At 41.9% G+C, this 24,428-nt stretch overlaps 1 protein-coding gene and 1 long non-coding RNA gene across 4 annotated transcripts in view; both read right to left on the bottom strand.

Annotated features, from left to right (window-relative positions):
* Positions 1–11,146, bottom strand: part of TPK1 (thiamin pyrophosphokinase 1) — a 305,759-nt gene extending 294,613 nt beyond the window's left edge. For both annotated transcript variants that reach the window (XM_059850129.1, XM_059850119.1), the window contains exon 1: positions 10,924–11,146. In XM_059850129.1, coding sequence (XP_059706112.1) covers positions 10,924–10,966 — 43 coding nt within the window. In that variant the 5' untranslated portion in view covers positions 10,967–11,146. The remainder of the gene's footprint in view (positions 1–10,923) is intronic.
* Positions 11,147–13,141: 1,995 nt separating this feature from the next.
* Positions 13,142–24,428, bottom strand: part of LOC132329284 (uncharacterized) — a 45,571-nt gene continuing 34,284 nt past the window's right edge. The window contains exons 2-4 of one of the 2 annotated variants that reach the window (XR_009487013.1): positions 21,418–22,197; positions 19,798–19,887; positions 13,142–13,803 (exon numbers count right to left, since the gene is read on the bottom strand). This is a non-coding gene — a long non-coding RNA (uncharacterized LOC132329284). The remainder of the gene's footprint in view (positions 13,804–19,797; positions 19,888–21,417; positions 22,198–24,428) is intronic. The other variant, XR_009487012.1, reaches the window with a different exon arrangement.

The following is a 24,428-nucleotide window of genomic DNA, read 5'->3' on the forward strand; positions in this document are numbered from 1 at the left end:
ACAGCCTGCTGCAGTGAAAGGAGACATGCCAAGCATGTCCATGTTACAACACACTCTGTCCATGTTGCTGTCAGAAAACCCTGCTCATGGAGTACATGTTGCATATGCTAAAGGAAGGGATTTTTTTTTTTTTTTTTTTTTGTCTAGCACTGGTATTGCTACTCCCAAGTGGCAACTGCTTTCTGTGTAACTAGGTGTACACTTGGGGCTTTGTCAACACAACTATGGCAGCTGTGGGTGCGAGGAGAAACAAATAAAAGACAAACATGTCACAGAAACACAGCAAAAACATTACACAGCAGATCAAACTTCCTACTGACTTAGAAAGTTTTGCTGGCACAAAAATTTATGATCCTATGACAGGATAGCAGACTGAGAGAAAATAAGAAATTCTTTCACAAGGTCAAGTGACAAAACCTGCTACTATTAATCAGGTAAATACAGCAGCAGCATTACTATTCACCAGTACATTAGAACAGTAACGCAAATAGAGGCACAGGGAACTAAGAGAGTGAGTTTCCAAGCAAAAACCGTACCAACAAGTCAGTTCAAGGAAGAACATCTGGTATCAGTGATTTTATTTCCCACAGCTACAAAATGACCATTTAAATCCTCTGTTCACGGTTACCATAGGCTCAAAGTCCATGCATACAGTACTAAATGTCACTCCCAAAGTGGATTCTGTGCAAAGAAAGCAGAGCTAATAGGAAGGCACTCTTGATAACAGCAGGAACACACCAGCATCTCAAGAAGACAGAATTGAAGATAACACCAATCTACAGTGAAAGTTGTATCATAGAAGGGTTGAGGTTGGAAGGACCTTAAAGATCACTTAGTTCCAGCCCCTCTGAAATGGGGAGGGACATATTCCACTGGACCAGGTTACTAAGAGCCTCATTCAACCTAGCCTTGAACACTTCCAGGGATGGGGCACCCACAGCTTTTCTGGGCATCGTATTCCAATGCCTCACCACTGCCACAGTCAAGAGTTTCCTCCTCAAACATAATCTAAACTTACCCTATTTCACTTTAAACCCATTCCCCCTTGTCCTATTACATGTCCTTGGAAAAAGTCCTTCACCAGCTCTCTTGTTGGGCCCCTTGAAGTACTGGAAAGCTTAGAGGTTGCTCTAAGGTCTGCCCAGAGACTTTTCTGCTTCAGGCTGTACAATCCCAGGTCTCTCAGCCTGTTTTCATAGGGGAGGTGTTCCAACCCCTTCATCATCTTTGTGGCCCTCCAGCAGATCCATGTCCTCATTCTGGGGTCACCAGAGCTAGACAGAGCTCCAGAGGAGGTCTCATGACAGCAGAGTCATTAGATCAGTTTGAGGCAAAATCTTGTGGCTGTACATTTCAAGAACACTGCTGTGCAGAGTCCAGAAAGTCAAACATTAACTTGCCCTTAACAAATGTTTCCTCAGTATTGTCCCCTTTCCTTCTTTCTTTCTGTGTTTTTTTTAAGAATAAATCAACCTCTTCTTTAGGAAACTTAAAAGGCAAATTTTCCATTTGTAGCAGGAAATGGCAATATGGAGACAAACACTTTCACATCAGAGCTTAATCACCTCCACTGTGCCCAGGCTGACTCATTATGAAATTAGGTGATCACACATTGCCCAAGAGCTATTTTTGTTGCACCCCCAGCAGCAAAGACACTGCACCACTTCTTCTGGCACTCCAAGTGTCCAAGCAGCAGATCTTTAGCAGCTCGACTCTCAAGTTGCCCTCTAACATGTCTTCTCTTTTGGATTTATAGTATGGTAAAACACTGCTCAGATGCTTATTAAACATATTTGTAAACTGAACAGGGAAACAGCTCTATATGAGGACACAGGCTATACTCACAAGACTGTGCTTTACCCGCTACAGCTTGTGGAACACTAATTTCCTGAAATGAAAGTGTTGCCTGACTCAAAGTATCTGCATTAGTGGCTGTCGGTTACACTTAAAGCACACAGAGATCTTGATGCCTTGTAAGCATTACTGATGCACAGGTTAAACTCCCTGGTATAAACCTCACTTCAGCCTCCAGGATTTCCTCATACATAACTCTCACCAAGAGTACAAAGTCTCAAAATGGAGCACCTGGAGAGCAATGCTATTTTCACAGCTGCTCTGTGACACACGTCAACCCCAGGAATGTTCTGAGTGATTTAAGTCACATCACCTGCTGAAAAACTGCCCAGGTGCAGTTGCAAACCAACAACCTTTTAACTCATCCTGAAAAACTAGACCTTTAGCTTTAGCTCTGGTCTATGGGTCAATGCTTTGCTTGCCACACTTAAATTAGCTATAATTACAGAAGTAAATAAATGTCACACAGAGATTTCATTGACATACCAGTGCCCTTCTACGAAAGCTGAACCACAGAATCATTAAGGTTGGAATGAACCTCTGGAGATCATTTAGGCCAAGCCTCCTGCCAAGGGAGGGTCACCTAGAGCAGGTTACACAGGAACTCATCCAGGCACAATTTGAATGTCTCTAGAGGGGAGACTCCACAACCTCTCTAGAAAGCCTGTTCCAGGTTTCTGCCACCCTCAATGTAAAGAATTTCTTTCTCATGTTGAGCTGGGGCTACTTGTGTTTTATTTTATGGCCAAAGCTCTCTTTCTGGCACTGGGGGCCACTGAAAAGAGGGTGGCATCATTCTCTTGGCACCCCCCTTTGAGACATTTATATGCATTAATAAGATCCCCTCTTAGTTTCTTCTTCAGATGAAACAGGCCCAGCTCTCACAGTCTGTCCTCCTAAGAGACACTTCAGATCATCTTTCACTGGACAAGTAGTTCCATGTTTTTCTCGTACTGTGGATCCCAGAACTGGACAGAACACTCCAGATGTGGCAACACTGGGGCTGAGTAGAGGGGCAGGATCAGCTCCCTTGACCTGCTGGGCACATTCTTCCCGATGCACCCCACAATACCATTGGCTCACCTGGCCACAAGGGCTCATAATCAACCTGTCATCCACCAAGACTCCCAGGTCCTTCTCCGCAGAGCTGCTCTCTAGTAGGTCAGCCCCCAACCCACACTGGTGCTTGAGTTCTCCTCTTTATGCTTATACACAATACATATTTGTGAATTGTGTCTGTGGGGGAAAAAGAGAAACAAGAAATAGAAGAAAGAATGCCTTTCCTGACACATTTTGCTGTGTCTGCACCAAGAAAGTCCACAGACATCCTTACTGACATTGTCATGGAAGCTTTTCTAGTTGAGTCCCCAGTGTTTTGTAACATCAACATATTTTCATTCTGCAGTAAAGCCAACTTCCTTCTGTCAGACACACAGACAGTTCTTACCACCAAAGACACTGAACAATCTGGTCAAAAACTGTACATATAATTACTTCTCAATTACTCACTTACTGCTGTGTTGCCCAGTATCAGTGTTGACCAGATAATTTGGGGTAAACGATAGACCAGAAAAAAAGAGCTACAGTAAGAGAAAACAAGAAATAAAGCCAAACAGAACCCACACCACCAGTCACAACTATAGAATAAATAAATAAATGGTGAGGGTACAGGTTCTGCTCCTAGTGAATTCACTGGCTGGCTTCCTATTTATTTCAATTGGCCTGAGAAACACATGCATCCCTCCAGCTTCTGTCCTGCCAGAGAGGAAGCCTGGCAGACAATCCATCAACATAAGCTACAAAGAATCAGCACAAGCACTGTGAAAATTCAACTGCTATTCAAAATAAAATTCAAAGCTAGGAAATTACAGGAAAAGCCTTCCAGCAGCTTCAACTGCTGTTGGATATACAGCAATAGATTTAATTTAAAGCAATCCAAAAGCTACTAAGCGTGCTCTCTATGTAAAATTTAACTAACAGAACATTCCTGTAAAACTTTAAATTCTCAATTCTCTTTTTAATTTTGCAAAGGCAATACTATACAAACACTGTTAATCATATTCCTCGTGTTTAAGGTCAGACCTTAATGGAATGGCGAACCTGTTTCTATAAACTCACATCTAATTCACCACAGCTATATTTTACAGAAAAATGTAAGGCAAAAATCTGAAGAACTGGTTATATTTCAGCTATACTCAGGTGGAAGGGACAACTGATATTCAGTTCTTTTCCATCTTGAAATTATTTGGCTAAAGATCAAATTAATTAACCTTGCTGGACACTGCAAATTCCCCTCTCTGTGTAGAAATCAGAGATAGGAAATGTTCTGTGCTGTATCAAAAAGCAGTTGCACACATCTGAGTTCTCTCCTGTTGATTTACTACATTTTGTACTGGATAAGATCTGCTACTGGGTTGTTGGGATTTTGTCTGTGGGTTGATTTTGTGGTTTGTGGGTTTATTTGCAAATCTGGGGGTTTTTGTTTGATTGGAGGGAGAGAAGCGTCCCCCCTCCTTTTATCCACATTTTTCCACAATGGTACTTTGAGACTGGCATAGTAATTTTGACGTAACACAGAAAGAAAAAAAAAAAAAGTTACATTTGTAACTACAAAGTTAACAGCATTATTCTTAAAGGTCCTAACCCCTGAGCTTACATCCAAACCTAAAACTCATTAGAAGTGGAAGCTGATGAGAATTGACTAATGAAAAGAAGCTTCTAATCCTTTAACTTGTTTTCAGGTGGCTTCTTTACTTGGGTTTTTCTTAGTTTGCTTTTTTTAAGACTTTGATTTTAAGTTTCATTTTTGATGCTGCTATTTTCTAAAAAGATTAAGCTTTGATTAATATCTCAGGATTTCCAAACCTAAAGCAAATGCACAAGGATGCCTGGGATTTGTTATTTTGGCTCTTGAAAAATCTGAAATCTACCAGTGCTACGTTTTCTCCTGAGTAAATAAAGCACTTCATTTCTATGTCTCATATTCAATTTCTCCATAAATCAAACTTAGATGAGCTTTGTAAACAGGATAAAAAAACAAACAAAGCCTATTCTGTTTTCTACTTCCAGAAAGTATAACTAACTTTTATATATATATATATATATATATATATATATACATATACATATACACACAGATTTCAGATATGGCATAATGCTGAAGGTGCTGTGAAACTGCTGTAGTGTTTTAAGGACTGATGAGAGACATGCAAGTGAATACAGCAGAGGAGAAACAAAAGCTGAAAGTCCACTATTCTCTTTGACTACCTGTACCTTCTTAAGACTAATATTTTGCTCTTGTAGCACTAACAAGTTTAAATGGTTTTCAGTGGTCCTGCACACATGTAATTGGATGCAAGCAACATGAACATTTTATGACTGCAACAAGTGTATTTCACATTTCCTTATCTCCTTAAATCACAGGAGGGGAAAAAAAGAAAAAAAAAAAAGAGATGAGAAAAAAGAAGAAAAAAAAAGACTACAGGAGATCAGCTAGTGTATTTCCTAGCTTTAAGCCTCAGCTGATGGAAAATACCAAGACCTTCCAAAAGGAATTTAATTTATCCAGGTGCTTTACTATCTGGGCAAACGGTAATGAATGTTTTTTGTCTCAGAAATTCCAGTAACATCATTATTGCTCTTATACTCCATGGTGTCTTAAAGATTTTTTGTTAGTTTGGGGTTTTTTTTGTTAGGCTGCTTATCTGTGGTCCTTTTGGGGTTGGATTTTTTTTTCCAGTTTTTGTTTTTTTGTTTTTTTTTTTCTTTTTGTGTTTTTTGAGATGACCTCAGACCCCTCCACCATCATATTCCCACTCAAAAAGAGCTAAGTCCTATTCGTGACTGCACAATATGGACCCATCAGTGCAGACACTGCAAAACATGAGAATCCAACATCCACATAAATATCAACTGAAGTTAACACATTTCAAAAGGTGGCCCTGTGTGTGTACAAAACCAAGTAAAATTAGTAAACAACTATTCATTTTCCTATTAGCTCCAATGGTTAAATGTGCCTTGTTAAAAAGGTTAAAGATGCCTTGTTACATCATCCTAAATAACACACCTGCACAGAAAGCATTAAAAAAAAAAAAAACCAAAAAAACTCCAAAATCTTTCCATGAGTGAAAGCAAAGATCTAAAAGAAAGTGGTGAGGTTAACAATGAATGTGTCTTTTAAATGCCATTCTGCCTGTAATACTTCACTCATAAGTGCACCTTTAAGTAATCTATACAATAATACTTACTAAACAAATGCTGACCCAGCACAGCAGATTAGCAAGCAGCAGGGTCTGAGTAGCTGAATATTAACAGCTCCTTCAAAAACAAACTAATGAGTTTCAGGTAACTAGACTAGATTAATGATGTTGCTACTTAAATGAAATTAAGGATAAGAGCAGGTCATCAATGTTCACAGGAAAATAAAAAAGCATTTTGAAAGTATTTAAGTTAAAAAACAGAACAATGTAACAGCCATAGGGAAGTGCTTCCTAATTTTATTAGGGACTGCCAGTAGTAGTCTTAGAAGAACTGACACCCCTGTTAACACTTTTTCAGTTTAAGTGAATTCAGTTACAGCTTTTGAATTACCTGATTCACCTGAAAACTTCACTAGTCTGAACCAACAGCTGTGGCACAAATCCTGCAAAATTGCAGAGTTATCCAATAGTTTGGGACTGGACACCTTTTCCATACACCTTTAATATTCAGAAACTAAAAGAGACCATCAGGTTGATTTTCTAGCCTCATGACTGTCCTAATTTCTATCACAGAGTTTTGTGAATTAGATGGCAAGATACCATAGATACCATGCAGAGCTCTTGTAAAGGGACATTTAAACAGTCATTGGCATCTGTACCAGGCTGGAGGTCACTCACTGAATGGCAAACATGTCACTGTTTCACAAAATAACTTTGAATCTTTAGTGTCAGATAAAAGGGAACATCAAGGAAGAAGTTCAAGCTCCAGGCATTTAAAAGGAATATGGTGATACAATCCTTTCAGAGGTAACTCATTTATAGCCAGTAACATTTCCAGAAGACACAGAGTAAAGCAAAAGACAATCAAGCTTGCAGAATGATGGAAGAGTATTCAGAGCATATTGTTACTTCCTCTTGTTCTCTTTGCTTTAAATTCAAGGCAGGATTTTATAGTCCCTTAGCACAAAGAGATGACCATATATTTTCTCCATAATTCTGAAGCAGTCTTTGTCCTATACGTTGTGGATCTGTCTCTCATGGCATATAGATGACCTTGCTTCAGTGAGATAAAGGCAGCACACCCACTTCTGAGCAAACCATGTCTTAATCACCAGTTCTGAACACAGTGTAGTTCAGGGGTGCATTTGACTCGGGGCATGGAGAAGTGGGGACAGAGAAACCAACTTTCACTGATAGCACAGGCTCCCTGTCACTCAGAGCGAGCTCAGCTCCAACATAGTCTCAGCAAGGCACAGAAGAGAGCAGAGGGATAAATAAGATTTGCCACTTCTTTGCAGCCCCTCCACCTCTGCAAGGCAAGACACACTGGGAGCTGTTGGATTATAAACTGAGGAAGATATCCTCCTTCTGCATCACTTCACTTGATAAAATCAATACTGAGCAACACTTTAAGGACTCTGCGAGGCAAGGAATGATTAATCACATCTGGAGATGAGCAAGAATCCAGGCCATGCTACAGCAGGCAATGTAAAACGTTCCCTGTGAGAAAACACAGCCTGGCCAACTTGCACTCTGCCCTTCTCAAAATCTCAAGTGGTATTCAGGGGCAACCTTATTAGAGGATGCAAGCACAGCACACTCAGCTCCCAAAGTTCATGGTATTAAAATAATAAATTAGAAACACTTGTCTCTCTGCAGAAGTGCCTGCAGCACAGTCTGGGACAAGCAGCAGGAGGCAATGACAGTGCAAGAGAAGGGTATAAACAGCGGGAGGGAAATGTCAAGTCTGTCAAAGGATGCTCCAGATAAACAAAGCTACTCTTGTCATGAACTCACAGGCTGTAGTGTGACATCATTATGAGCCTTCTACAAGAGCCTTGCCTGTGAAGCTTCTGCCTGACCCTTTCACACAGCGTGCAGGTCCCTGTGGTGGAGCCTTCTGTGAGAATTTTTAAAGGTTTCCTTCCAGGAGGAAATGAAAATTTTTTTTTTTCACTGTGCAAGACATAAATTTAGACTCTATCCCACTTTAAATTCTATCTTGTTACCCATTCTGAACTATGTTAAGCAAATCAACATAGTTCTAAAGTCCACAGCATGGTGTTCTAACTGTAGTAAGGTGATTTTCAACTGTGCTTCAGCTGTTTGACTGAAAAATGTTCAAAGTCCCTGAGCATTCTAGTTAGCACAGCAGTTCTCAAATATCTACTACTTGAACATCAATCAGGTCAGATAGATAGTACAATCTAAGAATTCACTCTAACTACACTGACTAAAATTACCAAGGCATATGTGGCCCTGAAATTCCAATTCAGGTATCTAATATTATAATGTTCTAAAACCTGGGAGTGTTTTACTCTATCCTGTATCAATAAAAGAATAATTTCTGAACAACTTCAAAAAGAGAAACAAAGTAATTAATAATTTTCAAACATAGCTGATGAATCTTTCACAGTGTCCCCACCACAAATACAGTCACACACTGCTATACCATAATACTATTTCTAGAATTAAAGGAAAAGGGCAAGGCCCAGAGTGGTTCAATGGCCTCAAAAGGGTTTATTTTGTAAGCTCATGTTTAGCTTCTAAAAAGTGCCACATTCTTCACTGATTAGCTTTATACTATTTGGACACTTAAATACCTATCCCAATGAAGCAAACAGATGCAGGAACTACTGGAGCTACTTTCTCCAGAAGAAACTGGGAAGCTCATTTTAGCTATCCAATTTTGAAAACCTTATTTCTCAGTTCCCCAAGCAGGATACCAGAGTGTAAACGGCAGAATTGCCAAATAAATCTGCTCAGCATTGAATACTTTGAGCAGACTAATTCAGTTGGTAATGCTGGTAATGAATGTCTGTAATGAGGACAAGGATCCTGATGAAGTACCACTGCGCATTTTACAGGCACAGCCTGTATAACCAACTGATCTGTAGGCAAGTAGCAGACTTTTCTTTCAGAGAAGCAAGCTTCTTTACATCCTGCTGGAGACTCTGGTATGAGAAGGCTGTGGGTCACAAGAAAACTGAGCAAACACCTCCCATCTTCAAATCCAACCAGACATAACCAAAGAAAAAGGCAACTCCTAGAAACTGAGGACATATGGCAGCCCTAGCATTGTATAATGTCTATCAAAGGCAACTATCTTATAATACAAACAGCAATCCTGGTACTTCCACAGGGATAAATTTATAGAATCATAAAATATTAAGGGGTTGGAATGGACCTTATAGATTACCTAGTTCCAATCTTCCCTGCCATGGATAGGGAGACCACTCACCAAATCAGATTGCTCAAGGCCTTATCCAACCTGGTCTTGAACAGTGTCAGGGTTGGGGCATCCACAGTCTCTCTGGGCAACCTGTTCCAGTGTCTCACCACCCTCACAGTAAAGAATTTCTTCCTAATATCTATAACCTAAACTTCTCCTCTTTGAATTTGAGCCCATTACTCCTTGTCCTGTCACCACAGCTCTGGATGGAGAGTTCCTCTCTGGCTTCCCCATAGGCTCCCTCCAGATTCTGGGCTCTTGCTATGAGGTCTCCACACGACCTCACAGCAACCTCTTCTCCAGCCTGAAGGGCCCTATTTTCTCAGCCTTTCCTCATAGGGCAAGCCCTCCAGTCCTCTTAACAACTATAGGCAGTTTTTTGTTTGGCCTTATTACATACTTAATAATCACTTATTGTGTACAAGAGGACATCATGTCACAATGAATCAAAGTTCACCCATTAAAATCTCACCTACATGCTCATTCCCTCTTTCTCCCCACAGCAACAGTGTGTCTCAAAGTCCACATCCACATACTGTCAAATAAACATTTCTGGCAAGAATACCTTGAGTGCAGCTTTACCTGTTAGTAGTTTTGAGCATATCCTGAAGTTTTTAAGAATCAGAGTGAAGCATGACTTAAAAAAATGTATCACAGTGGAACGAATTTAAACATGCTCTTAAAATGCTAGCTGTAAAAACGTACTGAATTGTTGAAAGTGTGCATTCTGTTAAACTCTGCCCTTCCTACAGATCTTACTAGTAAATAAATAACAACAGTTACCTCAATGCAGCAGCTGGTGTCTGTGTCACAACAGAGCAGAAAAGAGCAGTGTCAGTTAGCATTCAGCTGCTATGCCAAAAAGATTTTTATGCAGCTTTAAAGTCACATTATAGAAAGATAAAAATATTTACTGTTTATAATTGTATCACTGAACAACAAATTGGACCCTACTGAATTGGGCTCTGTGCAAACACAGAGTGAAGAAGAGGCGCCTATTCCAAACTGTGTACAAGCCACTTGGATAAGATTGTGCTTATTACAGGTGCTCCATCCTTTAGACATGTAATAAGGTTAATGATGCATATTAATAAAGCTCACCTCTCAGGTCTCAAGAATAGTATCAAAGCCACAGTACTGTTGGATAGCTTGAGAAAACCAAAGAAAACCCTGAATACAAACCTCAGAGGTTTGCTGTGCAGAATTGAAGGGCAAGGCAGGGTGCAAGGGTGGTTCTAGGGCAAAGCACGGGGCAGGAGGCGGGGAGCCAAAGGCACACGAGGGATGGATGCCAGGCCGGGGACCCCTTGCCCCAGGGGGCAGCCAGGAAATGCAGGACAGATGCGGGAGCGCTCTGCCCGGCCAAGCCGAGAAAACGGTGTCAGCAAACCGGAAAGCACCGATTGAACCCGAAGGGCTCGGGGTTTAAATGACAATTTGCACTCCAGACGGGGTTAGCACGGTACCAAACCGCTGAAGTGAGCCCAACACTCAGCCTGAGCGGGGCAGGCAGACACACGGCAGCTCGGGGCTCGGCGGGGCGGCGGGAGGCAGGGTCGGGGTGGGAGGCGCGGCCGCCCCGCTCCCCTCCCTCCCTCCCTGCGCTGCCCGGCGCGGCTGGGGCGGGAGGTACCGTACCGGCGGGCAGGAGGCATTCCAGCGGCGTGAACGCGCGCTCCATGGCCCCGCAGCACGGGCAGGCACACGCCAAAGGCACGGAGACCGGGACCAAAGGCCGCGGGACCGGCGGCAGGGGGCAGGCGGGGAGCAGCCGTGCCCCTTCCCGGTCTCCGCAGGAACGCCTACAGCCACACGGCCGCGGCTGCGCCCGCCCTTGCAGGCGACAGGCGGCGGCGCTGCCCGGATACCTTCGGCCGCGCGTCCTCCTACATTCCCCGGCCGATACCGGCACCGGGACCGGCACCGGGAACGGAATGTGCTTGGCACCGGGGCGGCAGGGCAAGCCGAGGGAATCGATGCACGCCGTAATCCGTTGCTCGGCGATCGACTCAGCACCGGGGAGGAAAGGCGGGACACGTTGATTGGCAGCGGCGGAGGCCTATGGGCCTGTGCCGAGGGGGCGGAGATAAGGGATGGCCCCGCCCCCAGCAGCGGCGGTGCGCGCTGGAAGCGGGAGCGGGAGAGAGGAGCGGGAAGGGACGAGGACGGGGGCAGGGAGCGAGCGGAGGGGCCAGGGAGCGAGCGGAGCAGTACCCGGCCTCTCTGGGCACCTGAGCAGTGCCGACCTCAGTACAGGGACGCTCAGGAGGCCGGGAAGAGCCGCGACCATCTGCGGCGCTGTACCGAGCGCTTGGCTTGGAGGGAAAGTCCTCAAATGGCTTTTATCCCGTGGAAACTGGAGAGAAATAAAAACTGAGCCACGAGTGCTCGTGGCCTCGCATGCCGCCCGTGTGCCGGCGCCCTCGGGATGCCGGGAGAGCCGTGCCGGAGGGCTGGCAGCATCCCGGCTCTGCTGTTCCCGCCCGTGCCCTTCCAGCTCACCCAGAATGATGCGGCATTCCTAGGTGCAGCTTAAGTTTCAATTAATATCATTCCAATAACACCACAAAACTTGTCAAATTCGTAGTTTCTTCTCGCTCAGAACTCTTAATTGGGGCGTTAATCATCTTCAGGCAGAAAATGGACATCTGCTGAATTCAAGTTTGCTCTGGGAGCATAGGGGGGCAAGTTTTGACCCCTCAAATGTGCCAATAATGTGTTTCCGCCTCCTAGAGCGGCCTTTGTCCCTACAGATGCCCGAGTTCAGCCGCTCCATCAGGACAGCGCGGCATGGCCTCGCCCCCAGCGGCGTTCCCGGCTCCCGGCTGCGCGGAGCCGAGCCGGCACGGCGGCTCTCCCGGGAGCCGGAGGGAGCGCAGCGGCGCGGGGCCCCGCAGCAGAGGGCAGCAGAGGAGCGCCGCTCCCTCCCTCCATGTCTCCCTCCTCCATTTGTCCCTCTGTCCCGTCCATCCATCCGTTCGTCTGCCGGCCCGGCAGCGCGGTTCGGAGCGGCAGGGGGAGGCCGCGGAGCCCCGCACGGAGCCGCCGCGCCGCTGTCCGGGCGTGCCCTGCGCCGCGGCGTGGGACGAGACGGGAGGACAAGGCCTCCTTCTCCTGGAGAAAGCGTGAGCGAGGTCCGTGGGCTAGATGCTCACAGGGGTATTTTCAAATCTAATAAATTTGTGATTGCCTGTCAGTGAGGGGTTCCAGTCCAATCGAAGGGAAATGGGACCAACATGTCAGCCCACTCCTCAGTCCGTCCTGTTAGCCTGAGATTCACACTCAGATCAGCATAATTTGAGTGACTTCAGTGGTGGGCTAGTCTGGGCCACATTTTTAGGACAAGGGGGAGTGGCCTTCTTTTCAAACTGAAAGAGGACAGGTTTAGATTTCATGTTAGGAAGAAACCCTTTATGGATTTACAGTGTGGTGAGGCAGTGGAACAGGTTGCCCAGAGTAATTGTGGATGTGCCAGCCCCGGGAGAGTTCAAGGCCAGGCTGGATGGGGCTCTGAGCAGCCTCGTCTGGTAGAAGGTGTCCCTGTCCCCGAAAGGGGGATTGAAATGATCCAGATGACCTTGAAGGTCCGTTTCAGCCCATACCATTCCAGGATTCTGTGGTTACCACTTTGACTGTAGGTGCACCTTTGGTTTTAACCTTGACCTTTCAGATAAGCTGCCCTGCCACCTATAATTGTGTAAGCAATTCTGGTCCACAAGGACTGATAGAAATTTAGAATTATTGGCAGCATTCATGCCTTGGCAATGAGAGAAATGAGAGATTATTGGGAAACTAGGAAAAGATATTAAGGGCGTCAAAATATTACTGTTGTTTACAATATAGAAATAGAAAACGGTTTGTTATGCTTTTTTGCCATTTAAAATTTTATTTCCTCACCATTGAGGACTTGAATTTCAAAGGCTCTTAGGACATTGGTATCATTTCAATGTCATTCTTCAAGCAGGTTAAAAACAACCAGCATTAGGAAGAAGCAGCTTGCTGTCTTTTCCAAGAATGCAGACCATGTGGGGGCTATCTTGCAGTTGGCCAATGCTCTTCTCTTAATTATATTCTCTTCTATTCTGTCTCCCCACCCTGCTTCCTTTCAATTTTGACAGGCACTTTTCAGTCACCTGGTAATACTATTAAACCTTCTCCAGGATAGCTTGATTTTCTTCTTCAGTATCTTTCAGTGTCACTGTCATTATTTTATTTTTTTTTATTGCTCTTGAGGGGCTACCATCTGCTACAAAGAGTTGCTGATAAGCAGGTTCTTATGCATGCGAAGAGTCATACTTGCTTGGAGGGAAGGTCCAATTCAGTCAGGGCCCTGTTCCTGGTAGGGTTCATTTAAAAGTCTTTCTCCTCCTGTTCCCCTCTTCAATTTCCTTTTTCTTTGTTTATTTTTTTAAGTGTAAATGCAACAGTTTCCATCTCTGTGTTCACTTCATGTCCCAGAAGATGCTTTTTCCACCTCTGTCTCATCTGGGCTTCCAGGCAATCCTTTACCAACCAGGGCTGCAAAACAAGTAATTGTACCTCTCTCTGCTAATCATAGTAATGCATGATTCATCACAATAGCATTGCAGAGAGAAATCAGTCTTGAGAGACCAGGCTGGTACTAGTATGCTTTAAATCTTTTCAAGATGAGCAAGAGTCTGCAAGGCAAGGCAAACTGCCAGCCCACTACACAATTAGGCAAAGGGTAAACAAGGCAGATACTTTTTCTCTCCCTGAACCCAGATTTTCTTTCTCTTCTATTTCCTTCAGATACAAATCTGTCATCCAGAGTATAAAGGTCTTTTTCAGAATGAGCTCCTCAGGAATAGCTTCAGTAGATGCTATAATGCACTGATTTTGAAGGCAGGACCTGACAGCTATTTAATACTGTTTATCAGAGCCTAACAAAGGTATCTAGTAGAGGAAATGTAGAGAGCAAAATTAATAACTCCATGCAGACTGGCACGTTGTCTTATGGATAGTCCCTTAAGAACACTGAGCAGTCAGGAGGCTGATTTGCTGTTTTGAAAAATAAGCACTTTCAACTCCTTTTTGCACTTTACATCTGTGCTAGGACATCCATTGAATTATCCTGTGAAAGGCTACCATTTAATAAACTTAGTGATATTTTTCTTGTCACACATGAGAAATTCCTCAGTAAATATTACACCTGTTTTTCCAGATAGCATATAGATTGAGCAGTACTTTTTTCCTCTAGCTGGATTTCAAACTAAACCTTTTCCCCTGTTCTTTTCCTCTACTTGTACATGTCTACATTACTTTGCAAAATTTGCAGAACAGTGTACAGGGAGACTATTCAAAAAAGACATCCCCGGAGCACAGATATTGTGCTTTGATTACTACTGTCTCCTCTGATTAGCTAAAAGGAGGGCAAGTGACTTCAACCCCAAGTGAGAAAATAAACAGGCAAGCAGATGTAGTTCCTGAGTGACAGATGGGGCTGTCTGACAGAGAAAGTTTCAGAATGACAGGCAGGAAAGGTTGAGGGAGCATTCACACCCTTTAAACTTCCTCTGGTAACTAAGCAGTCAGTCATGCCTCTCACCTGAGATATTATCCACTGAGTTTGTGCAGGCTTGGTGACTGGACTGCACAGAGAGAAAATGCAATATATATACATTACTATATACATTTATGTGTATATTCCTAGCAGACTCCAGATAGATTCCTCTTCTTTAAGAAAACTAAACTGAGAAGTGGTCAGTTAGGCAGCTTCTGTGGGACACAGTTATGGTGTTACTGACACTGCTTTTCAGCATCACTAAAACTGATCAGGTGGGAAGGGTTGAAGGGTGATTAAGAGGGCAGTAGCTTATATTTACTCATAATATCTCCTGGGACTTAGCAAGGAAGGAAAAGGGAAGTCTCATTGCTAGGGGATTTACACAACGGGGCTAAAGCCTGCAGTGTTTGCTGTTCTTACTTAGGATGATCAATTTCTGTGTATCATGGTACAGATATACTGCTGAGGCTAACTTGTAGTAGCGTTAGTTGCTCTCAGAATGTTTTTTCCTTCTTTCAGATAGATTAATCTAATTGAGACTGAAAGATTTAGAGGTATTTGTGGACTTTGTCCAGCAAAATGACAGGATACGTCTCTGGAATTCACAGCATAATGCCTCTCTCCCAGATAAAAGTCAAAAAGGCCTGGTAATGCCAGACATGATCATTTAATGCTTTATTTTTTGCCTCCCAGCCTCCTCCCCCCTTACATTTTTCACCAAAATGAGAATCATATCTCTGTGCTTGACTGAAAGTACTTTAGGGTGTGTTTAAGGGCTATGGCAGATTTCACTAATTGGCATTCTGAAGCCTTTTGATTGGAAATTATGTAGAATCAAAACTACCCAGGTACCTCCAGAGGTCCCTCTTGGTGATGTCTGAAACAAGCTGCTTGTAAAGCAGGGGGCATTTGTTCCTCCAGCTACTCTAATTTTATTGCTAAAAGAGAACAGTCTATACAAGGCTGGCAATCAGGATTCATTCAAAGTGTAAATGTTAAGAATACTTTCTCCTTCTCCCCACAGATTAGCTTTATACTAAAGGGAATCCAGAGTTAAAACTAGCAAGCTGAGATGGTTCATTCTGGTACCTATTCCAGCACTTATGCAGAATAATAAGGTTGAGAATGTTTAGCTAACTCAGCTGTCTGATTGTCTGCACATCCCTAAGTGCTTGATAATTCAAAAAATGCAGGCATAAGTAGATAAATGGGATGCTTTATTATAGACATTATATCCTTGCAGTTCTCCTGTACCAGCAATTTAAGTCCTCACAACTTTCTCAAAATTCAAACACCAATTTGAAAGGTACAGTCATTGAGGGAAAAAAAGTCCAAAAAACCTGCAAACACAGGCAGACAGAATCTTACACATATACTTGTTAAGTCCAGGTCCTGTAACAATTAATGGAGTCAACTTCACATATGTTTTAAGTTCTGAACAGATTATGAAACTGTAAAAAAAATATAATATAAGTGCAATCTGTTTCTGAAATGGTATAGAGCAGGCTGGTGATAAAACATATTAGTTTTAGGCCACAGAGTAAAGCAGAAGAAAATAGTGAAATAATCCTGTGGCTCACCAGGCAAGACACTGCATTCGGAAGACTTGGGTTTTAATCCTCTCTCTACTACTGGCATTTGTAGACAGAACCAAACCCCATGGATCCATAGCCTCTAGTGTATATAATGGCTTAGGAATTAACTTAGCTTCAGAGAGATCCAGCTCATAGCATTCTATGCCTTTGTGGCCTCATCTATAGAATGGCATCAATATGGTATACCCATACTTTTAAATCAACCTAAGATCAACAGCCAAATACAAATGATTTTGTATTACTAATGAATAGACAGATGGCATTTGTTTAAGAATCAATTCCATACAAATTGAGAAGAAGATTTATTATGATAATCAACAATATTCTGTCATGAAGATGGATGAAAGATAAACTTTGGAAAGAGGATTGTCTTGAAGTGATAACTTTTAGAAATAACACTTGCATCAAATCAGCTGCTATCAAGACACTATGGACTGCAGTTAGCAGAGATCGTGCAGGCTAATACCTATGATTATATTCTTGACTTCATCAGGTCAGGAGACTGTGGATTCTTGAGATGATAGGCAAGCTGTTTGACTAACCTGGCAAGGAATTGCTGGGAGGCCTTGGCTGTGGTGACCTGGCAGCACAAGAAGAATTAAGTAGGAACAATCCAATGATTTGCTGCACTCTATTCTGCCTGGAAGAATTGTCCTTTTTTGACTGACATACACAGGAACCATTATTGTCTTACCAGAACTTTCACTGTCTTATCGGTGTGTGACAACCAATGTGGAGAACCACTCCACAGGTTCCTCTGGGGATCTTTCTTCCAGCCCAGCCTAATTTCTCTTGTAAGTGCATTCCACAGCACTAAAAAAGGCTGTGTTTTTAGTTCTTGATGTCTTTACCCTGAGTTTTGTTAACTCTTCCACAAACAGTTCTCTCAGTAGGTGACCCAAGGAAGCAGCATTTGGGAAATGAATATTGTGTGTTTGGACTGGGTGTGAGGTGTGATGAATACTGTCCTGGGTCACTGGCCAGGTCCAGTGCATTAAGTGATAGAAAGCAAGTTGCAGTGGCTCCACACAATGGTTTATGAAGTTCTCATCCCTGTCCCATGAGAGTGAAGCAGTCTTGTAAAACTGCAAAGAGTAACATCTACCATTAGTCATTTGAGCATGCAGCGAAGTCGAGGTGACCTTAAGGCTGTAGCAATCCGAAGGTGAATAGTGGCTCAGGATAAGAACAGGGAAAGGTCCTGCTCTCTGATCATTGTTGTCACTTCTGCCTTGGCTGGGCTGAGTTTGGCCAAGTACTCTGTGGGATTCTCCATGGTGGTGACTTGCCAGGGTGATGGAAAGAATGGCCATTGGTAACTGGCGTTTGCATTTATTTGCATGCATTTACTGTATTGACCTCTCCGAGTTACTGTTCTAAGTCATCAAAGTAAGGGAAGAAATGTTGAGTCCTGAAAGCACCTAAATCTCTCAGGGCCGGTGTTATTGTGAGGGGGAGCCACTTAGAAGGGTCTCTGGAATGGAAATGATGGGAGGCACCCAGCTGCTTCATGTCTTTGTTAGGTTCCATAAAAGTGGCAGTACTGTCTGAGGAGCTATTTAAAAGGCAGCAATAGAGAAAAGATAATGGCTGCAATTCTGTCCCGCTAGTCTGAACAAAGCTGCCTGAGCCTGCCCTTTCCTCAAAGGCTAAATCTGTTACAACTTGCTTTCTAGTTCTGTTGTTGGGTCCCAGGTGGAGAGAAAAGGACATCCTGCTGGGACATAGGGCAGCCCTCAGATATACCTACTGCAGTTGTTAAGTGAAGAAAACAAGCTCTTCTCTCATTTGTACAACCTCTCTCAACTAGTGCATGCCTAGCTGGAGATGCCTGCTATTAACTCTTCTTTAATTGAGAGGAAAAAAAAATCCTGAGACACCCTATGGAACAATGAAAGACCCGTAGCAAAAGAGCTTTACGCAAGGCACAGTTTGTAATTTATTCACATGTTTTAGATGCTGCTACTTGTGGACATGCATACACGTATGCACATAGATAAATATGGTGCATCTTCTTTTAGTTTTGTTGCTTAAGTTAGCTGTAGGCTGACATATGATAGAGTTCAGGTTTAAATCTTCCAAGTAAAACACTTTGAAAGCAAACCTATTAAGGCTAATAGAATGAACTTACAATGCCCATGGTTAAGAAGGAGGGGGAAGTGAGACACTCAGTAAATTGTTCACCAAATAGCCTGTCACCTCTTAGTCTGCAGCTGAAGGCCTGCCGATGGATCATTCTATTATCTTTAATAAGCTTAATTTTAAAGTGGTATGCACATCGAATGTAAAATATCTGTCAGTTTTGTTATCTGTGATCCTGGATCTATCTTAAATACATTAACAAAGAATATATGCAGTCTAAGAAGGTGCAAAAGCAGTATACATACAATGCTCATCTAAAAATGCTTAAAATTAAAAAAAAAAAAGAAAGGTATTTCTGTTCTTTAAGCTACTCCATGCATAAAAAACAGTGCAGTCTTAAAAATGTACAAAGTAATTTCTAGGAAATATCTTTAAATAGACCTTACCAAGTCAGTTGTTTGGGAATTTTATACCACTCCATAATAGCCATTTACTTGAAGCATAAACTCAGATTTTCCAAGCCCCTAATACAAATCAGAACTCTATGAGTTTTTGCTGTACTTAATTACATTCTTCCCGTGGGCACTTTGTCACCTTAGAAAATTCATCCAAGTATCTTAAGACCTTTTAAGACGAACTACCACTTGCAGCTGGGCTGCTCATGCATTTGATGAAACATACAGCACATTTTTGCTCCTACCCAACCCCTGCTTTTCTTAGCCTTCCCTTTAAGAAGCTGTGCTCAGCTTGCCACAACATTAATCACATGCTTGACACAATTTCATAGAATCATAGAATCATAGAATGGTTTGTGTCAGAAGGGACTTCAAAAATCATCTAGTTCCAAGCTCCCTGCTATTTCAGATGCTTTAATTCCAGTGTCCATTGCTGAAGTAGGTCCTACCCCAACAGTTCCGAGCCATGTCCTGACTTCTGCTGCAGAAATATTCTGTCTTATCAGGGACATTGCTAGGAGGTTTCTCACCATGAAATCCAAATATCAATGAGGAAGATGTTTCAAACTGAGATTCAGTATGTGTCAGCCCAGTCATGGGAATACAATCACTAAAGATCATTAAAGCAACATTATTATTCACATATCTGAGGCTCTGCCTTGATGAACCGTAAGGGAGACAGAAGGTTGACAGCAGGGCTGAGAAAAGGAAGACAGGGGTAAAGTTACTGGCACAGAGCTCAGGGGTATTCTCTCCCTTTGTGAAGTAGAAGATGGGAAGACCGAACCTAACAGTAAGCTATGACAGCTTGCAACTGCCTAAGTACCTAAGGATAATGTAATTTCAGTGAACTTACTTGTAGGTTGATGTTAGCAGATGCTCATTTGTAAACTAAAGCTTATCACATCCAAAGCACTCCTGGTGAAAATGTGATGTATACTTTTGCCTGATGGAAAAAAAAAAAAAAAACCCAAATCAAATACTTTTCCACAGTACTTTTTTCCACCCCTTACTGATGGAAACTGGCTAGGAATCTGTTTAAAAGAAGAAATCCAGAAAATACTGGATGAACTCTGATTACCTTAACAGGTGACCTGGCCCCTGATAAGTCACAGGTGTACTAATTAAAAAAGTAGAGTAAAGATAAGTGTGAAAAAAGGGGTAGAAGGGGTAGGTTGGCTGGCCAGGGAAAACATTGAGGAAAAGGACCTGGAGAAAAAGGACCTTGAGGAGATAGGGGAGTCTCTTCTATCCTCTCCTCACCTGGAGTATGAAGAGCCATTTGGAAATGGAAGGTAAGAACCTTGCTCCTCTCCTCTCCTTGAGTGTGAAGAGCCATTTGAGGCAGATGAGCTGTGATGCAGGCAAGGTTCTTACCTTCCATTTCCAAATGGCTCTTTGTACTCGAGGAGAGGGGCAAGTTTCTTACCTTCAGTTTTCAAATGGGTCTTTGTACTCAAGGGGAGGAGAGGATAGTCATACTTTCTGCAGTGCCTATGGTAATTCAAAAGCATCTTGTATACTGGAATACAAGCTTGCCATCAGAGCATAATATGTTGCCTCAATTGTAAATCAAATTACAGGAATGATGTGGAAATGTTTAAAAAATCTCTGTTATTCAGAAACCCTAGTCATATAATACAAGATGAAGAAACAACTTTAGTGCTATTTATTTAAGGTTAAAATTATGTTTTAGTCTGTTTTTCAAAGGAAAATGTGCTTTTCAAAATTTCAGAAAGTAAATAAAAGGGATCTGTATACATGACATCATGGGGAGAGTTAAGAAAAAGAGCATTTGTTTATCCCTAGGAATTTACATCTGAGTTTTTGGTAATGTTGAGAGTGAAAGAGATTTCTTTCAGTTTCATGATAAAAAACATGATGAAGAAAAGAAAATCAAGACTCACATGTTAAAGACACCAGACAATCTTCCTGGACCTACTTACTTTCTGAGCTTTTCAGTATGGAAGAAAAGATTTATTAAGTATTTACAATCATTACGACTCTTTCAGCACTTCAGCCAAGTAAAAGAGAATGGAGTTTGGGGTTGAAGGCCAGAGACCTCGTAAATGAAAGCTTTGACAAGGAATGTTGAAGAAAGGGAAAGACCTATTTATCCTTGAGTAACAGCATGGGTAATGTCTCACTTCAGCTAATCAGAGGGTGAGGCACTAAGCTTTGTTTTGCTTCAGCTTGTTAGAACAAAAGGCAAGTCCAGATATGTTAGTTCAGCAAAATATTGTGCATCAAATTTACTTTTCTTGGGTTATTTTTTTAGTATCAAAATCTTATTATGAGCAGAAGTTTACACGTTGCCGATTGGGCTAAGAAATAATTTTTACTCCAGTTTTTACTGTTTTAACAGTCCAATAGTCCACAATGATGTCATCAATACGGAAAAACTGAATTGATAGTGTAGTTACATTTTTTTGTACAAAATGGACTAATACCAATCCTGTTTACTGTTTAAGTATACCTCTGAGTCCTAAGCTTGACTCAGCTTGACTGTTTCTGTCCCCCTCATCTCACAGTGATGGTGGGGAGTCACATCAGTAGTTTTCTAAAGCCCTTGCTGGGAAGACCTTAACAGTGGAATTTTGTTCCTGTTCAGCCTTGGGTCTTCTTGGGACTAATCTTGTTCATTTTCTCCTCCCAATATTATTCTTCTTCAGCTCCCAGCCAAGGTTTGGAAGTTGCACAATGGGCTCACTTAAGCAAAGGGCTGCTGTTTTGTACACAGGGACAATGGGGACTGTCAGTCCATCACTGTCCATGAGGTTCACAGCAGAAGACCATCAACTTAGGTGGCTGCTGGCAAGCATTAAGCCAGCCATAGCAAGGCTAGGCCAATGCAAACCCAGTTGATTCCTGAGACCCTGTGCTGTCAGGTCAGCATAAATCTGTAGCCTTTTACTAGTGATTGCAAAAAAGTCATATTCCCTGTCGTAAAAGAGCCCAAATAATTCTTACTGGGCTACAATTTATGCCATATATAATTGATTAATGTATAAATCAGCCAGTATGAAGACAGCTATTAAAGACTGGCTGTTTGGAGCTGTTCCCCAAGGTGATATCACACAATGGCTGTCATTCACATTATCTCTGCAGTGCAGCAGGTGGGACGCCCAGGAAGTCTGTCTCTTGTTTGTCTGTAACTGAATTTGATTTTAAAAACAAAGAAAGTAGCTCATAATATGCTTTTTTCCCCTCTTCTGTTGCAAACACAGCTCCTCTTCAGTAACTTCATCTGTGACTCCTGTAGAGGGATGGACATAATAAATACAATGAGCTAACTTGAAAAATGAGCAATAGTAATGAGAAGTAAAGTGTAAGTTTAATGAAGTAGGAAATCTGGCTTCATTAGTTGCAGGGTTCACAAGACTGTTTAATGTATAGTACCTCAGGCTGGATAAAAGTTGCCAAGAGCCTTTCCTAGAATGGTTACAAAAATTGAGATCCTCAGTATATTTGAAAATCCACTTCCTCTGATGATGGATCTCAGAGGTCTGCAGTGTGTAAAATCCAGTAAGTAAAGAACTCTGTCATAATAGGGCATCTTGTACTGGATTACTGTATGATAAACGTGATGCTTGTTTCACTAAACTCTTTTGGTAGTTAAAAAGAAATCAAACCTCCAAATTAGTCCACCTCAAACAACAAAAATGGATACAATAGCTGCCAATCCAAGAGAACTGCAGCCCTTCACAAAGAGCTGAAATTTCATTGTGCTCATTTCCTACTTTCCAGCTGACAGCACATTATTACTTTTCTTTTTTGATGCCTGATTGAGAAGAAAATTCAGGATGTATGTAGAGCAGTGTCACTGACAGTACCATCTAGCAGAAACTCTACCAGCTCTGCAGGATCATGAAACATTTCTTTTCCTACCTAGTGGGAGTTTCAAGACCACTTCCAAGTATTAATCCCTTCAGATAAAATGAATGGGCAGGTTAGAAAGAGGCAACTAGCCACCTAACAATATGAAATTGATTGAAACAATTCATATCTTTACCCAATCTTTAATGCTTTAAACACTGCCTTTGAAATGAGATGACCAGGACACAATCAGTGAACAGATCTGACATAGTCCAGGAACAGAGTTGTTTAAATCATATGGAGTAAAGGCTAGAAAGTACTGTTTAATCCTCGTGAGCACAAAAAAAAGTGAAGAGACAGAAGACTGTTGTTTGTGTTTTAAAGATGCATGCACTAGGAAGTTTGATCTCCTGGCTGTTTGTCTTCTGAAATGATGGTATTAAAACATCTTTTCCGCCCTCCACTTTCCATCCCATCCATTCACTTCAGATCTTTTCAGAGTCAGAAGCTATACTACAGTCTAAATCTGCAAAACACCATGTGTTGCTCTCTCCCTCTGCTTGGCTTTTAGCCAACACTCTGATTATTTTGGACAAAGCCCTTCATAACACCATTGCTCCTGAGAGAATAAATTATAATCACTGTTCATTTGTCTCCTACTATTGAAGTTGTGTAAATTGGACCATCACATCATTCAAGTTAAGACAAATTTTGCCAATTCCCACTTATTATTCATTTCTACAGCAATTTCTCATCAGAAAGTTGTATCCACATGGTTATGACAAGTGGGATTAAACTTGGAATTTTATTAGCGTTTACTTAAAAGTGCTAATACCACTGCCAAAGACTATTGGAAAGGAATTAATTCTCCTCCCAATGTCTTTTAAAACCTGTTTCTATAGTAAGCAGGTCATAAACTGTAATCTAAGCTCAGTGACTATTTAAAACAAGCTCAATTTAGTCAACCCTTAATTTCCAGCAGCAACAAATCAGAATGTAACCCCTTAATTAAGCCTGTACTCAAAGTTTGATCCAGAAGAGGATCTGAATAATGCAATAACACTGAAGCTGCCTATGAGGGTACTCAGCTGGAGACTCAGCTTCTTGACTGTACTCCAATGAATTGATCAGTTGTTGGGTGATTTAGACAAGATTCTCACTGCTTAGGAAAAAAAAAAAAAGAAGGAAACTTCCGTTAAAAGTTTCTGCATAGAATTACTTTTGGCATAACAATCTATATAGTATAAGTAAAGAACTTGTCAGTTCTTTGCTTTATCTCTGTTAATCTTTTGTGTCTGGTGTTCATGCTTAATATTATATCACCACTTTTATCTGCAACCACCAAAGATCCCTTCTGCTCACCAAAGAGGAGGACAATCAAATAACCAGTTTCAAAAAGAACTTTCTACATGTCTTTCCATGAGACAATTCCTTTTTTGCCCCTCTTAAAAAGTTACAACTTGCTTATCCAGAGTTTTAAAAACCTAGGGAAATTCTGATGCAATAAAAGGTGGGGCAACTGGCATGTCTGGGAAAGTGAATCCTTCTGAGAGAAATTCAGACAAGTGCTTCAAGGGGAAGGAAGTCAAGAAAGTGTTGTGTAAATCTACAATGTTCATAGGAAAAGGAGAAAAGTCAGAAAGTATTAGTAGATTTAAAATAACTGGAAGG

The sequence above is a fragment of the Haemorhous mexicanus genome, chromosome 1 (genome assembly GCF_027477595.1).
Source record: "Haemorhous mexicanus isolate bHaeMex1 chromosome 1, bHaeMex1.pri, whole genome shotgun sequence".
Taxonomy (NCBI): Eukaryota; Metazoa; Chordata; class Aves; order Passeriformes; family Fringillidae; genus Haemorhous; species Haemorhous mexicanus.